Source organism: Eleutherodactylus coqui, chromosome 4 (genome assembly GCF_035609145.1).
Source record: "Eleutherodactylus coqui strain aEleCoq1 chromosome 4, aEleCoq1.hap1, whole genome shotgun sequence".
NCBI classification, from domain to species: Eukaryota; Metazoa; Chordata; class Amphibia; order Anura; family Eleutherodactylidae; genus Eleutherodactylus; species Eleutherodactylus coqui.
In genome coordinates this window covers 284,901,625-284,918,720 of record NC_089840.1, presented here as the reverse complement: position 1 = coordinate 284,918,720, position 17,096 = coordinate 284,901,625, and the positions used below count along the sequence as shown (strand labels likewise).

Below are 17,096 nucleotides of genomic sequence, written 5' to 3'. Positions count from 1 at the left end.
TAAGGGCAGATCGAATTGCGGATCTTCCACACGGGTCACCCACAAATAATTCCACAAATCAAATCCGCTCATGGACATTGGGCCTAAAAGGGTTGTCACACTTCTAGCGGTTTTGCTGCAGGAAGCAGACAGCTCTGTTGGGGTGAAAATGTATAAAAGTGGCTATTTGCAGCCCGCCATCTTGTATTCGAACAGCTATGGATGTTCAATGTATAAATTATAAGGATTGGATAACGGAGTCTTATAGACTTGCTGGAACCATGTTAATATCTGGATATAGTATCTCCATTGTCTTGTGATTCTATTGTCTAATTAATCATGCAAATCTATCATCATTGTCTTCTGACTGAACTGGGCCTTATGTATATTTGGGGGTTAGTGCTGTCAGGGTTTTAAGAATCAGTTTTGTTTCTCTGATCTGCTCCCATTTGAGGAATGGCCACTTACGGCTGTGACCTTGATATTCTCAATACAAATATACAAGCAATAGATGATACTAAGTGTAAAAGACAGGAGAAGGCTCTGGAGAGTTAGTAGCATGATGGACCTGTGATGGGGAATACCCTCTCACAGTGGGGTTCCCAAGAGGCCCCTTGTTCTCTGATTTCTCACCACTGCTTTTCCAGTTGATGCACAAAAGGCTCTTGGTGATGTGATTATTGATGTAACCATTATTTAATTATTTACAAAACATATATGCAGTATCACCTATTTTAGTCTATTACTTTGTTTTATCTTATCACTAGCTTACCCGTCACGCGTTGCTGCGAAGACAGATAGACATACATACATTTGTTTTTATATATTTAGATAACAACCAATCACAGCGCAGCTTTCATGTTACCTTAGTGGTATAATAAATAACAACTAGAGATGAGCGAACCTACTCGGCCACGCCCCTTTTTCGCCCGAGCACTGCGATTTTCGAGTACTTCCGTACTCGGGCGAAAAGATTCAGGGGGCGCCATGGGCGAGTGGGGATTTGCAGCGGGGAGTGGGGGGGAGAGGGAGAGAGAGAGAGGGCTCCCCCCTGTTCCCCGCTGCTACCCCCCGCTCCGCCACGGCTCCCCCTGCCCCCCAAATCTTTTCACCCGAGTACGGAAGTACTCGAAAATTGCAGTGCTCGATCAAGTAATTACTCGAAACGAGTAGGTTCGCTCATCTCTAATAACAACCAAACGCAGCGAAGCTTACATGTTACCTCTGCTTTATAATATATAAGACCCAATCACAGCGCAGCTTTCATGTTACCTCAGCAGTATAATATATAACAACCTATCACAGCGCAGCTTTCATGCTACCTGAGCAGCAAGAGAAATAACAACCAATCACAGCGCAACCTTTATTCTGCCTCAGCAATATAAAAAATAGCAACCAATCACAGCGCAGCATTCATTTTACCTCAGCGGTATAATATATAGCAACCAATCACAGCACAGCTTTCATGTAGCCTCAGTAGTATAAGAAGTAGCAACCAATCACAGCACAGCTTTCATGTTGCCTCAGCAGTATAAGAAATAGCAACCAATCACAGCACAGCTTTCATGTCACCTCAGTAGTATAAGTAGCAGCAACCAATCACAGCACAGCTTTCATGTTATCTCAGCAGTATAAGAAATAGCAACCAATCACAGCACAGCTTTCATGTCACCTCAGCAGTATAAGAAATAGCAACCAATCATAGTGATGCTTTCATTTTACCTCAGCAGTATAAGAAGTATCAACCAATCACAGCACAGCTTTCATTTTACCTCAGCATTCTTAATATCCAGCAATTGTCTTGCGAAACGTTCGGTGGATGCATCATTTTCTGGTTGAACACTCATCCCGTTGCTCGTAATGCCTTTTGCTTTCGTGCTTGAGATGGAAATCAAACGATCTTTGTCTGGGGAGGCATAACTGTCGACGACGCTCGCACGCACCCCACCTATCGTAGGATAGTTGTACTATGCCAGTAATCTTCCCAGGAGTGTACTCAACAACTTCCCAAAGTTTCATGGTGATCGGATGAATGGTGTAGTATCGCATAAAGAACAGACAGACCTTCATTCAATTTTATTTATATAGATTTGTATTAAAGGGGTTGTCCCGCGCCGAAACGGGTTTTTTTTTTCTTCTTCATAGACCCCCCGTTCAGCACGGGACAAACCCAAGGGACGTGATAAAAAAAAAAATTTTACTTACCCGAATCCCGTCTCTGCAGCTTCTTTCTTCTTTCCTTCACCAAGATGGCCAGCGGGATCTTCACCCACGATGCACCGCGGGTCTTCTCCCATGGTGCACCGTGGGCTCTGTGCGGTCCATTGCCGATTCCAGCCTTCTGATTGGCTGGAATCGGCACACGTGACGGGGCGGAGCTACGCAGTGACGCGTAGAAGGGGGCGGAGCCATAACGCCGCTCGTGCCCAGACCGAAGAGAAGGGAGAAGACCCTTCTGCACAAGCGCGTCTAATCGGGAGATTAGACGCTGAAATTAGACGGCACCATAGCGACGGGGACGCCAGCTGCGGAGTAGGTACCGTATATACAGGCGTATAAGGCGACGGGGCGTATAAGACGACCCCCCAACTTTCACCTTATATGCCGGTAATACAGTGTAGAAAAAAAAAATCATTACTCACCTCCCCCGGCGTTCTGTCGCGCTCCGGCAGGATGTCGCTTGCTCCTCGTCCCCGGCGCAGCATTGCTTTCTGAATGCGGGGCTTGAAATCCCCGCCTCCAGAAAGCTAATACACACGCCGTCAGCCAGTTACAGCCATTCAATGACAGCATTGAATGGCTGTGATTGGCTGAAGGCGCACGTGGCTTCAGCCAATCACACCCATTCAATGATGTCATTGAATAGTGTGATTGGCTGAAGCCACGTGCGCCTTCAGCCAATCACAGCCATTCAATGCTGTCATTGAATGGCTGTAACTGGCTGACGGCGTGTGTATTAGCTTTCTGGAGGCGGGGATTTCAAGCCCCGCAATCAGAAAGCAATGCTGCGCCGGGGACGAGGAGCGAGCGACATCCTGCCGGAGCGCGACAGAACGCCGGGGGAGGTGAGTAATGATTTTTTTTTTTTACACTTTTTTTTTGGTATTACCGGCGTATAAGACGACCCCCGACTTCAGAGCAGATTTTTCGGGGTTCAAAAGTCGTCTTATACGCCGGTATATACGGTAAGTGAATAACTTCTGTATGGCTCATATTTAATGCACAATGTATATTACAAAGTGCATTAATATGGCCATACAGAAGTGTATAACCCCACTTGCTATTGCGGGACAAACCCTTTAATAAATTGTGCTGTATCAGCCCACTTGTCCTTCTTTAAAGCCGTACCCGAACTTGTTGCCTTTCGAATTGACAATACACTCTATACATTGTGCAGTGAGCTAGATTGGTTTTGCAGGCTTAGTACAATTCATTTCAGTAGTACTCAGCCTGCAGTACCAACCCCAACCACTGTGCAAAGTACAGAGCTGTCTGCTTTCTGCAAAAAAAAACAAAAAAAAAAAACAGCTAGAAGTGGGACAATCCCTTTAAAAAATACAAAGAGAGTGCAAAACAGTAACACAATAATATATTCCAGAGGTTGTTACATATAAGCAATCGGTTATTGCAAAGCTATTTTAATTATAAAGGGAGATTTAAAAGTCAGGGCCACCCAGCGTATCTTCTGAACAAAAAGAGATACAAGTAGGTAACTTTGTAAAACAATTAGATAGGTGGGTACAAACTTTTTGCCCTAGTGGTAGTTCCTATTGGCTATCTTGTCGGCAGCCGTCTTAGATTAAGCCTAAAATACTTCCATAGAAAAAGGATCATGGGATGCATGATTTATGAGCAGACTTTCATCAGAAAATGATAGGTGCAGTCATTTTTTTCAATATTTCCAACCATTTTAGAGTTCTACATGATGTGATGTTGAGTATTAATAAAGTTATGTAAAAGTATATAGTGTGGAGGACAATGGCTGGATGTTCTTCAGGACACAAATGTCCTAAAAGTTTGGGAAATATTGTGAAAGCACAATAGTTAACAATCCCTAAAATAAGGAAGAATGGGAAACATTTAAAGAAACCAGGATGGATGAACACAGAACTTGCACACATGTTAAAAATGAAGAAAAATATGTTAATCAAACGGAAAGAGGGCGGAATATCTAAAGAAGAATATAATGTGGCCCACAGAAACTGTAGGGCAAGTGTCAGAAAAGCTAAAACTAATAATGAATTGAGGCTTGCAACAGAGGCCAAAAGCAATAAAAAAGGATTTTGGGGGGTATGTCAAAAGCAAAACAAAAGTCAAAGATGCTATTGGATGATTACAAGATAAAAATGGTGAATTGGTTAAGAATGATGTTGAGAAGGCTGAACTTTTAAATTCCTATTTTGTATCTGTTTTCTTTCAGAAAGTAGATGGAACATCAGTTGAACTTCCCTGTGCTATTGGGGGGATAAAAGAATACAGGCTATGTATAAGCAGAAAGATGGTGAGGGAACACTTAGCTAACTTAAATGAATTCAAGTCTCAAGGTCCAGATGAACTACATCCTAGAATACTAAAGGAAGCAGCGGAGGTAATTGCTGAACTACTCACCAAAATCTGTGAAAATTCCTGGAGAACAGAAAAAGTCCCAGAAGATTTGAAAAGGGCAAATGTCCCTATCTTCAAAAAAGGTGGATCCAGGAAACTATAGGCCTGTGAGCCTGACTTCTATACCGGGAAAGATCTTTGAACAAATTATTAAACAGCACGTATGCAAGAACTTGGATGAGAATGGAGTAATTAACCAGACCCACCATGGGTTTGTAACAAACAAGTCATGCTACATTAATCTAATTTCCTTCTATGACAGTATGTATCACCGACTGGGTTGATCAGGAAAATTTGGTGGATATAGTTTATCTTGACTTTAGTAAAGTATTTGACAAAGTATCTAATACTATACTTATTGAAAAAAATGACCAAATATGGGATTGACAAGGCAACTGTTAGGTGGATTCACAACTGGCTCAGTGAGCAGACTCAAAGAGTGGTCTTAAATGGCTGCACATCTACGTGGAAGAATGTATCAAGTGGAGTACCAAAAGGCTCTATCCTAGGCCCAGTGTTGTTCAAAATTTTCCTAAATGATCTGGAGGAGTGAATTGATGGGAAACTGATCAAATTTATTGACGACACACAGCTAGGAGGGATATCTAAAACTAGGGAAGACAAAGAGAGAGTATTCAAAAAGATCTAGAAAAGCTTGCATAGTGGGCAGCAACAAACAGAATGGTATTTAACAAGGAGAAATGCAAAGTCCTACATCTGGGTAACTCTACCATTTTATAACACCAGAAGATGCTCTTAACAATCCAGGGCATAAATTAGACCATCTTGATGGTCACTAACAGAAGTACACATTAGGTGGCCGATGCTTTCAATCAAGATAACCCAAGAGGACAGCCAGATTCAAAATATTAACATGGTTTATTCCCTGCATAACTTTTCTACGGTTAAAATGTTTTGATTGTCGAGGAAAATATTTTCCACATTCTGGACATGAATACAGGTTTTTCTCTGTGTGACTTCTCTGATGTTAAATTAGAATTTGTTAATCTGTAAAATATTGTTAACAGTCTAAAGAAGAAAATAGCTTCTCCCTTGTGTGAATTCTTTGATGTTTAATTAGATTTGACTTAGAGGTAAAACACTTCCCACATTCTGAACAGGAAAATGGCTTCTTCTCTGTGTGAATTCTCTGATGTTCAACAAGATTTGATTTATATGCAAAACACTTCCCACATTCTGAACAGGAGAATGGCTTTTCCCCTGTGTGAATTCTCTGATGTACAACAAGACTTGATTTATCGGTAAAACACTTCCCACATTCTGAACAGGAAAGTGGCATCCGCCTTTTGTGAATTCTCTGATGATTTACTAGACTTGATTTAGAGTTAAAACACTTTCCACATTCTGAACAGGAAAATGATTACTCTCTTGTGTGAGTTCTCTGATGTCTAACTAGATAGGTTTTCTGAGTAAAACACTTCCCACAATCTGAACAAGAATATTGCTTCTCCCCTATGTGAGTTCTCTGATGTTCAAGAAAATTTGACTTATGGGTAAAACATTTCCCACATTCTAAACAGGAAAATGGTTTCTCCCCTGTGTGAATTCTATGATGTTCAACAAGATTTGATTTATTGATAAAACCCTTCCCACATTCTGAACAGGAAAATGGCTTCTCTCCTGTGTGAATTTTCTGATGTTTAACTAGATAGGTTTTCTGAGTAAAATATTTCCCACATTCTGAACAAGAAAATGGCTTCTCCCCTGTGTGAATTCCCTGATGATCAACAAGCCTTGTTTTCCGACTAAAACACTTGCCACATTCTGAACAGGAAAATGGCTTCACCCCTGTGTGAATTCTCAGATGCTCAACAAGATTTGATTTATAGTTAAAACTTTTCCCACATTCCGAACAGGAAAATTGCTTCTTTTTCGTGTGAATTTTCTGATGTTCAACAAGATTTGATTTAAAGGTAAAAGACTTTCCACATTCTAAACAGGAAAATGGCTTTTCACCTGTGTGAATTTTCTGATGTTTAACAAGATGTGATTTATCTATAAAACTTTTTTCACATTCAGAACAGGAAAATGGTTTTTCCCCTGTGTGAATTATCTGATGTTTAGCAAGATATGATTTATCCGTAAAACATTTTTCACATTCAGGACAAGAAAATGGCCTCTCCCCTGTGTGAAGTTTCTGATGTTGAACAAGATGTGCTTTCCGGCTAAAACACTTCCCACATTCTGAACAAGGAAATGGCCTCTCTCCTGTGTGAGTTCTCTGGTGTTTAACAAGATTTGCTTTACTTATAAAACATTTTTCACATTCTGAACAAGAAAATGGCCTCTCTCCTGTGTGAATTCTCTGATGTTCAACAAGATTTGGTTTATCTATAAAGCATTTTTCACATTCCGAACAAGAAAATGGCCTCTCCCCTGTGTGAATTCTCTGATGTCTAACAAGATATGATTTTTGGGTATAGCATTTGCCACATTCTGAGCATGAATAGGACTTCTTCCCTGTGGCAGCTGTTTCTTCTTCAACATCTCTTCCGTAAATGTTATGTTGCTTACTAGTCTGTGATGAATCAGAAGATGGAACCTGTATAGAAGGATCAGATGGCAGATGTTTGCTGTGAAGGGCTGAGGGTTTATCTGGGATAGTAGTAGGCTCCTCGCCTGTATCTTGTATGTTACCATCATCTTCCACTGTAGAACCTGAAGATATCAGATGTCCCTCGGATCTCCTGGTGTCGTCATCTGCCAAGAATTAAACAGATTTTTATATTTTTGAATATAACAATTATATTAATATTTTATTACATTTCTATATAAACTGTTCATACACATTGTGAACAAGACAGGTTACACAAATCCCGCGCTCCAAAGTCTGTCGGTTGGTAATCGGTAAAGATTATGTATATGGTTTTACTCATATGAACTTCTAGGTACAATTCCGTGCACACTCTGCTCACACGTTATTCACACAGATTTAGTATACTTATTAATAAACCAGCACCACATTCCTGAAAATGATTTTATATGCATTAATACTCCAGAAACCGTATCCTTTTGTTTTTACAGAAAATCTACAAATTCCTTAGGAACCCCCCAGGACGCCCAATCACAGCCAAAATCAGGTCTATTACCAGTAATCTTTCAGAATATGTAGACCGCCATTTACAACGCTTTTTATATACCTTCTGGGGCCAGACGAGTTACTGAATGTACCCGCTTTAAATTTTTGGATTTTACAGCGGTGGTCAGCATCCTGAGGTGAGGCAAACTGGTTAGAGTGTGGTGCAGGAAAAAGCATGTAGGCTTATTTACAGTTTCCTAAGAGCTAATGTGATCTGTGTTCCCTACTAGAGATGAGCGAGCACCAAAATGCTCGGGTGCTCGTTACTCGGGACGAAAATTTCGCGATGCTCGGGGGTTCGTTTCGAATAACGAACCCCATTGAAGTCAATGGGCGACCTGAGCATTTTTGTATATCGCCGATGCTCGCTAAGGTTTTCATGTGTGAAAATCTGGGCAATTCAAGAAAGTGATGGGAACGACACAGCAACGGATAGGGCAGGCGAGGGGCTACATGTTGGGCTGCATCTCAAGTTCCCAGGTCCTACTATTAAGCCACAATAGCGGCAAGAGTGCCCCCCCCCTCCCAACAATTTTTACTTCTGAAAAGCCCTCATTAGCAATGCATACCTTAGCTAAGCACCACACTACCTCCAACAAAGCACAATCACTGCCTGCATGACACTTCGCTGCCACTTCTCCTGGGTTATATGCTGCCCAACCCCCCCCCCCCCCCCGCACGACCCAGTGTCCACAGCACACACCAAAGTGTCCCTGCGCAGCCTTCAGCTGCCCTCATGCCACGCCACACTCATGTCTATTTATAAGTGCGTCTGCCATGAGGAGGAACCGCAGGCACACACTGCAGAGGGTTGGCACGGCTAGGCAGCGACCCTCTTTAAAAGGGGCAGGACGATAGCCCACTCTTCTGTCTTCTGTCTGCCAACCAGGCCCACTCTTCTGTAAAGAATTGAGGAGGCTGACTCCCACTGCGCCGCCCATGTTGGAGTTGGTATTCTACTATAGCTCTACGCTGCTCATAGAGCCTGGCCAACATGTGGAGCGTAGAGTTCCACCGTGTGGGCACGTCGCACAGCAGTCGGTGCACTGGCAGATTAAACCGATGTTGCAGGGTGGCAGCGTCCGTGTGGGACTTGCGGAAATGTGCGCAGAGCCGGCGCACCTTTCCGAGCAGGTCTGACAAGCGTGAGTAGCTTTTCAGAAAGCGCTGAACCACCAAATTAAAGACGTGGGCCAGGCATGGCACGTGCGTGAGGCTGCCGAGCTGCAGAGCCGCCACCAGGTTACGGCCAATGTCACACACGACCATGCCCGGTTGGAGGCTCAGCGGCGCAAGCCAGCGGTCGGTCTGCTCTGTCAGACCCTGCAGCAGTTCGTGGGCCGTGTGCCTCTTATCTCCTAAGCTGAGTAGTTTCAGCATGGCCTGCTGACGCTTGCCCACCGCTGTGCTGCCACGCCGCGCGACACCGACTGCTGCCGATGTGCTGCTGCTGACACATCTTGATTGCGAGACAGAGGTTGCATAGGAGGAGGAGGAGGGTGGTTTAGTGGAGGAAGCATACACTGCCGCAGATACCACCACCGAGCTGTGGCCCGCAATTCTGGGGGTGGGTAGGACGTGAGCGGTCCCAGGCTCTGACTCTGTCCCAGCCTCCACTAAATTCACCCAATGTGCCGTCAGGGAGATATAGTGGCCCTGCCCGCCTGTGCTTGTCCACGTGTCCGTTGTTAAGTGGACCTTCGCAGTAACCACGTTGGTGAGGGCGCGTACAATGTTGTGGGAGACGTGGTCGTGCAGGGCTGGGACGGCACATTGGGAAAAGTAGTGGCGACTGGGAACTGAGTAGCGCGGGGCCGCCGCCGCCATCATACCTTTGAAAGCCTCCGTTTCCACAACCCTATACGGCAGCATCTCCAGGCTGATAAATTTGGCTATGTGCACGTTTAACGCTTGAGCGTGCAGGTGCGTGGCGGCGTACTTGCGCTTACGCTCCAACACTTGCGCTAGCGACGGCTGGACGGTGCGCTGAGAGACATTGGTGGATGGGGCCGAGGACAGCGGAGGTGAGGGTGTGGGTGCAGGCCAGGAGACGGTAGTGCCTGTGTCCTGATAGGGGGGTTGGATCTCAGTGGCAGGTTGGGGCACAGGGGGAGAGGCAGCAGTGCAAACCGGAGGCGGTGAACGGCCTTCGTCCCACCTTGTGGGGTGCTTGGCCATCATATGTCTGCGCATGCTGGTGGTGGTGAGGCTGGTGGTGGTGGCTCCCCGGCTGATCTTGGTGCGACACAGGTTGCACACCACTGTTCGTCGGTCGTCTGCACTCTCAGTGAAAAACTGCCAGACTTTTGAGCACCTCGGCCTCTGCAGGGTGGCATGGCGTGAGGGGGCGCTTTGGGAAACAGTTGGTGGATTATTCGGTCTGGCCCTGCCTCTACCCCTGGCCACCGCACTGCCTCTTCCAACCTGCCCTGCTACTGCACTTGCCTCCCCCTCTGAAGACCTGTCCTCAGTAGGCGTAGCAAGCCAGGTGGGGTCAGTCACCTCATCGTCCTGCTGCTCTTCCTCCGAATCCTCTGTGCGCTCCTCCCTCGGACTTACTGCCCTTACTACTACCTCACAGATAGACAACTGTGTCTCATCGTCATCGTCCTCCTCACCCACTGAAAGCTCTTGAGACAGTTGCCGGAAGTCCCCAGCCTCATCCCCCAGACCCCGGGAACTTTCCAAAGGTTGGGCATCGGTCACGACAAACTCCTCCAGTGGGAGAGGATTCGGAACCATTGCTACCCATTCTGGGCAGGGGCCCGAGAACAGTTCCTGGGAGTCTGCCTGCTCCTCAGAATGTGTCATTGTAATGGAGTGAGGAGGCTGGAAGGAAGGAGGAGCAGCAGCCAGAGGATTCAGAGTTGCAGCAGTGGACGGCGCAGAACTCTGGGTGGTCGATAGAGTGCTGGATGCACTTTCTGCCATCCACGACAGGACCTGCTCACACTGCTCATTTTCTAATAAAGGTCTACCGCGTGGACCCATTAATTGTGAGATGAATGTGGGGACGCCAGAAACGTGCCTCTCTCCTAATCCCGCAGCAGTCGGCTGCGATACACCTGGATCAGGAGCTCGGCCTGTGCCCACACCATGACTTGGGCCTCCGCGTCTTCGCCCGCGTCTACGTCCTCTAGGCCTACCCCTACCCCTCAGCATGGTGTATTACCAGTAGTGCAGAAACAGAACTCTGTAATTAAATGTACCGCTTATTGGCCTGTGGTTGGAGGCTGACTTCGCTTACGGAACGCACAGCAGAGCCAGGAAAGAATTTTGCGCAAGCCTGCTGTAACACTTAGCTGGCTGTGTATGAATTAGGACAACTACCCCCAGCAGAGATGCAGTACACTGAGGACGGTCACAGGCAGCCCAAATAGATTTTTTTCCCCAAATTTTTTTGGAAAAGCCCACTGCCTACATAGACTGTATATGTCTTCTGTCCCTGCGTCACCACTACTGGCCCTGGACTATGTAAAATTACTGCAGACTGTTTCACTGTGGACAGGAATACAGCGGTGATGTAACAGGCAACACAGAGCCAGGAAAGAATTTTGCGCAAGCCTGCTGTAACACTTAGCTGGCTGCGTATGAATTAGGACAACTACCCCCAGCAGAGACCCAGTACACTGAGGACGGTCACAGGCAGTGCAAATAGATTTTTTTCCCCAAATGTTTTTTGAAAAGCCCACTGCCTATATAGACTGTATATGTCTTCTGTCCCTGCCTCACCACTACTGGCCCTGGACTATGTAAAATTACTGCAGGACGCAATGCTCTGGACGCAATGCTCTGCACGGCCGATATACAAAAAAATAAATAAATGTGCAACACTTCAAAAAGCAGCCTCAACAGTACTGCACACGGTCAGATGTGGCACTAAGAAGGACCGTTGGGGTTATTGAAGCCTACAATAACTCCTAACGCTCTCCCTATAGCAACTCCAGCAAGACAGCACTTTCCCTGAACAATGTCAGAATGCATCTGTGATCTCGCCAGCCACTCACTGCAGGGGGGGTGGTATAGGGCTGGAACGTCACAGGGGGAAGTTGTAATGCCTTCCCTGTCTTTCTATTGGCCAGAAAAGCGCGCTAACGTCTCAGAGATGAAAGTGAAAGTAACTCGAACATCGCGTGGTGCTCGCCTCTAGTAACGAGCATCCCGAACACGCTAATACAATAACGAGCAACAAGCTCGGACGAGTACGTTCGCTCATCTCTATTCCCTACACATCCCTCATACTTCATCCTACTGTAGTGTATTTTATTGTATTTTAAAACCCTCACCAATTGCAGAATTGCTTTTAATGCAGCTTTACTTAATAGGATAAAATGATTGTATTATTTAATAATTTTATAATTCTATACAGTTTTACATAAATTTTTGAATTTAATATGTTGATATTATAGGTTTATGTTACTCATGTTTTACCTTTCTATTAATTTAACACTTTTTATTGTATTTTTTTCTAATTGATTCTCATAATTTTCTCCACCCTTGATTTTATAACTCTTTGCAATTTGGACGCCTTTAGGACAAAAATAGCTTTTCCTTGCCATATTCTATCATATAATATCCCATGAGGACTATAAATGTGCTGCTGGTTCAGTAATAAGCATACTGAATCTATCTGAATAACATGTCTGAATGGAGCATACGCACGGAATTGAGTCTAGAATTTACCCAGAATTGTGTCTGGTCAGGAAAGCGTACGTACATAATTTGATGGCCATTTTTCTTCGCCCACGTGTCCGTATGGCGTGCAGGATTTTTCTCATGTGTGCCAATCATGGGCGCAGGCAGGTACACACTTCTGGGTGGATAAGAGCTGCTGACGCCCCCTGCTGTAAAGTGCCCTGTACTGTGCTGCAACTACAGTCTGCTGATCATGTGCTGCTGACCGGGGAATAAAGACGCATCTAGAAGGTTGGCACCACCATTATCAGTGGGCACACATGTGTTTGTAGCCATTCACTAACCCAGCTGACTGTTACTTGTACTAAGATGTGGGAAGTTCCTACTGAGCATGCCCAGTCCTTCTGGTTCCAGCAGCAGAGGAGAGGGACATGATAATAGTACTTGCACATGTGCGGAGGCAGCACTGGGGACGGGGGTCCAGGTCTGATAGAGTGATTGGATGTTGCAGAGATCCTGACATAGTGCATGGGGTATCAGCTGGGGGCAGATGGAAGGAGCAGCTGAATGCAGAATGAGGATGGCTTCTCCTTACACGGCGCCTGTGGCTCTACCAAAACATTAAGGGGAAATAACATAACAGCTTGTGTAGCTTATTGCTGTATATATCAGAAATATTCCATAAGGGGCCACGAGGGCCCAACATTCTGTAGTGGAAGCTGAGCTCACATCCCAGCACCATGCAGCCTGAAGAGCATTTGCGAGAGATCCCAGAATTGGCAGATCAACCATTGGCCCACCGTTCTCTTCACAGATAAGAGCAGCTTCACAATGAGCACATGTGACAGACATGAAAGAGTCTGCAGAGGATGGAGATCATCCAGATCTGATGTGTGATTGAGATGTTCCCTCTATTCTTTTTAGCAGAATATATTGAATGTTTATATAAAAATATTATATAACATTTACACTTTATTATATACTAGCTGATTACACGGCTTTGCCCGTGTATTTTTTTTTAGACACGAAAAGAATTTAAACATGTGTGTGTATATATATATATATATATATATATATATATAAAAAAAGGTACTAATTTAATATATTCGTATATGATGAGGAGGTTGTCTGCGTAATATAATGGCATATGAGGAGGAGGTCATCTGTGTAATGTATTGGTATATGAGGAGGTCGTCTGTGTAATATTAGTATTTGAGGAGCAGGTGGACTGTGTAATACTGGAATAATTAAAAATCAAAAACTCACCATCTTCCCCTGTAATTTTCATTCCCAATAGCAACCAATCACAGCTCAGTTTTCATTTGTTATACTGCTGAGGTAAAATGAAAGCTGCACTGTGATTGGTTTCTGTGGGCAACACAGATTTAGTTTTGGACAGCTTTCATAAAAGTGGCTGCTGGGCTCATTTCTGTGTGGTACATAGTGGCTCAGTGCTGGTGGGAAGCTGCGTGGTAGTTGGAGCAGAGGAGGAGGTTGTCTGTGTAAGATATTATCTGGGAGCAGGAGGTCTGTGCAATATATTAGTATTAGAGGAGGAGGAGGTAGTCCGTGTAAGACTGAAATAAAAACCATCTGCTCAAGTACATTTCCGGCATTCGACACCTCTCCCCCCTGGGGTAGTGGGGTTGTCTTATTCCACCCCCCAAAAAATTTGTCAACACGGAATGACTTATAAATGTATCAAGTTTGGTTGAAATTGTTCCAGGTGTTCATGAGTTATGGTGGCACATACACACATCCTATTTTATATATATAGATAAATTGTGGCTGAATAAAGGAATATACAGCTGAAAACCCCGACAACACAGACTCTTCTCTACATGTAGTCTCACCTGGGGGGTCATCTGTAGGAATCCCCTCCTTACACGGCTGATCCCCACTCACATGTGTCTCTGTAGCATCAATAGGGATCAGATCTTCCTCCAGTTTCACCAGCTGTGAAATAAATATTGTAAAAGTCATCACACAGTTGGAGAAGTCGTGTGGAAGGTTTTATATGGCCAGAAAAGGTCATTAATTAGTATGAGGAGCCGGAATGACATGACAGCAGTAGTGATCTGGGCCAAATAGCTGCAGGTCTCCTGTATAACTCCAACCTGTTGCTTCTTTATTCCAACCAGAAGTCTCCAGAACCAGAAAAAAGTGATAAGATGCGGAGATCTAATGTCCGCGGTCGGCTGTAATCCTGCCATCTCCAGCTTTCTCATTACACAAGTATCAATCATATAATGAGACTGAACACAAGACCTTCCCAGCCGTCCTACAGACCAGAGGGAAGATTTCATGAGACCTTTTCTCCATCTACCTGATCATCCTGTGGAAGAAGAGGCCGGGGACATCTCTCCGCTGCTGTTCTCTTACTGGATCTACCTGCAGAAAACACAGACAGCCACTGAATTCATTCTCTACATACAAATAATAAAGGCCGTGTGGATTTAGTCCTGTCTATTACCTGGTGATAGGGGGGGCTGGTGGTCCTCCATCATGACGTCCTTGTACAGATCCTTGTGTCCTTCTAAATACTCCCACTCCTCCATGGAGAAATAGACAGTGACGTCCTGACACCTTATAGGAACCTGACAACACAATGATACCGTCATCACCCAGACGTTATACCGTCATAGCGTTACTGTATAATGTCCCAGCATTCCCAGCAGCGTCACCTCTCCAGTCAGCAGCTCAATCATCTTGTTGGTGAGTTCTAGGATCTTCTGCTCATTGATCTCCTCCAGTATCAGGGGGTGAGGTGGAGGCCCTGTGATTGGGCTCAGGGGTCTTCCCCATCCATCAGACACCGGGGCCTGACAGCCATCACTAGAAGTCTTCTTCACTACCGTGTAATCCTGTTTATGGGGAGATACATCCATAAATATCCCTGCAGACATTTCTAGTATCCTCCCCGTCTGGTCCGGCAGTTATGTCGGCTCTTCACATCTGTGTTCATCAGTTCTGTTGTTCTATTCTGTTGGCTGTTCGACATTTTACCAGCTGCAATAGTTTCCAGCATTCCGGCCGTCTTCACACTTGGCTGCAGCATTTACAGTACAGGCCATGCGGGGGAGATTTATAAAATGTCTTTCACGCGGTGCCGGTATTTTCTATAACTAATCTACTTAGTTTTTGAAAACTGCGGCAGATTCTAAATCCGCAGCGAGACTATTTATACTACGGATTTATGCTGCGGATTTTGAACCCCTGAAGAACAAAGGATAAAATCCACAGAAGTTTGGCAAGTAAGTCCGCAGCATAATATGAGCCATTAAGATGCGGATTTGGCCACTGCTTATTTACTGCGTAATAGCTGCAAGCTACCATTGCGGAACGCTTGCAGTAATCACGCTTCATGTGAAGGCGGCCGAAGGACTGAATCTGCAGTAAATCCTCCACCGTAGATGTGAACAGAGATTGACAAAGATAAGAATGATGGAACGTGACGTCATCCCCAGAATCTCTCACCTCTCCTGTAAGCTGGAAGAGTATCTCTAGGGTGAGGGTGAATATACTCTCCGCCATCTTGTCCCGGTTCCTCCCCATCCTTCTCGGGTCAATCAGGATAATTATCTGATATAGAAGATATCAGCTGAAGATCTTGAATGGGAAGAAGACGAGACAATGTAAAATCGCCGGGTCCAGATTGAATACACCCAAGTTTTCTAAAGGAATTAAGTGACATGATGGCTAGACACTATTGAGACCGGGGTTGTAGCACTGGATTGACGCATTGCCTGTGTAGTTCCAATATGCAAAAAGGGGTCTGAAAGAAAGACTAGTAACTACAGGCTGGTAAGTCTCACTTCAATAATTGGAAAAATATTTGAGGGATTTCTGAGAGACGCCATCATAGAAAACCTCCAGGAAAACAACTGTATAACCCCTCATCAGCATGGGTTCATGAGGGGTCGATCATGTCAGACCAATTTGATCAGCTTCTACAATGAAATAAGTTCTAGGCTGGACCTGGGAGAGTCTATTAATCTTATATATCCGGATTTCTCTAAAGCATTTGACACCGTGCCGAATAATAGGCTGATATATAAAATGAGACAGCTCAGCCTGGGTGAAAACGTGTGTATCTGGGTAAGGAACTGGCTTGGAGATAGAAAGCAGAGGGTGGTAATAAATGGTTCATACTCTGGGCGACAGGGTGTCACAGGGTTCAGTATTAGGCCCCATTCTGTTCAATATATTTATCAATGACCTGATAGAGGCACAACTCAGAAAAATATCAATATTTGCAGATGATACAAAATTATATACGAAAATTAATACAACTGGGGACGATCTATGGCTACAAAATAATATAATAATCTTTTATAATAATAATAATAATCTTTATTTGTATAGAGCCAACTTATTCCGCAGCGCATAAAATAACCTGGATAAGCCGGGGGCTTGGGTAGAAAAATGGAAAATGAAGTTCAATGTTGATAAATGTAAGGTTCTGCACATGGGCAGGAGAAACGGATGTCACCAATATACACTAAATGGGGTACTGCTAGGGAAAAGTGATATAGAAAAAGACCTGGGGGTACTAGTGGGCTGTAGATTTAACTGGAGAAATCAATGCCAGTCAGCTGCTGCAAAAGCTAACAAAGTCTTGGGGTGCATTAAAAGAGGTATAGGGGCGAGGGACGAGAACATTATCCTCCCACTATATAAGGCCCCACATGGAATACTGCGTACAGTTCTGGTCACCGGTGCTCAGAAATGATGCTGGAGTGCTTGAGGGGGATGAAAGAAGGGCAACTAAATTAAT

General features: G+C 44.7%; 2 protein-coding genes across 2 annotated transcripts; both read right to left on the bottom strand.

The window, feature by feature from the left end:
* Positions 1 to 2,872: 2,872 nt before the first annotated feature.
* Positions 2,873 to 5,884, bottom strand: LOC136624501 (gastrula zinc finger protein XlCGF67.1-like). Its single transcript, XM_066598488.1, has one exon. It carries the CDS (start codon positions 5,882 to 5,884, stop codon positions 5,606 to 5,608), a length of 279 nt encoding a protein of 92 aa, XP_066454585.1. The 3' UTR covers positions 2,873 to 5,605.
* An 81-nt stretch (positions 5,885 to 5,965) lies between these two features.
* On the bottom strand, positions 5,966 to 16,042 carry LOC136624353 (zinc finger protein ZFP2-like). The gene is made up of 6 exons (XM_066598302.1): positions 15,797 to 16,042; positions 15,004 to 15,183; positions 14,793 to 14,916; positions 14,646 to 14,710; positions 14,173 to 14,275; positions 5,966 to 7,305 (listed from the first exon to the last, which is right to left on the bottom strand). The coding sequence occupies exons 1-6, from the start codon at positions 15,872 to 15,874 to the stop codon at positions 5,966 to 5,968; spliced, it is 1,890 nt and encodes a 629-aa protein (XP_066454399.1). The 5' UTR covers positions 15,875 to 16,042.
* Between the last annotated feature and the right edge of the window lie 1,054 nt (positions 16,043 to 17,096).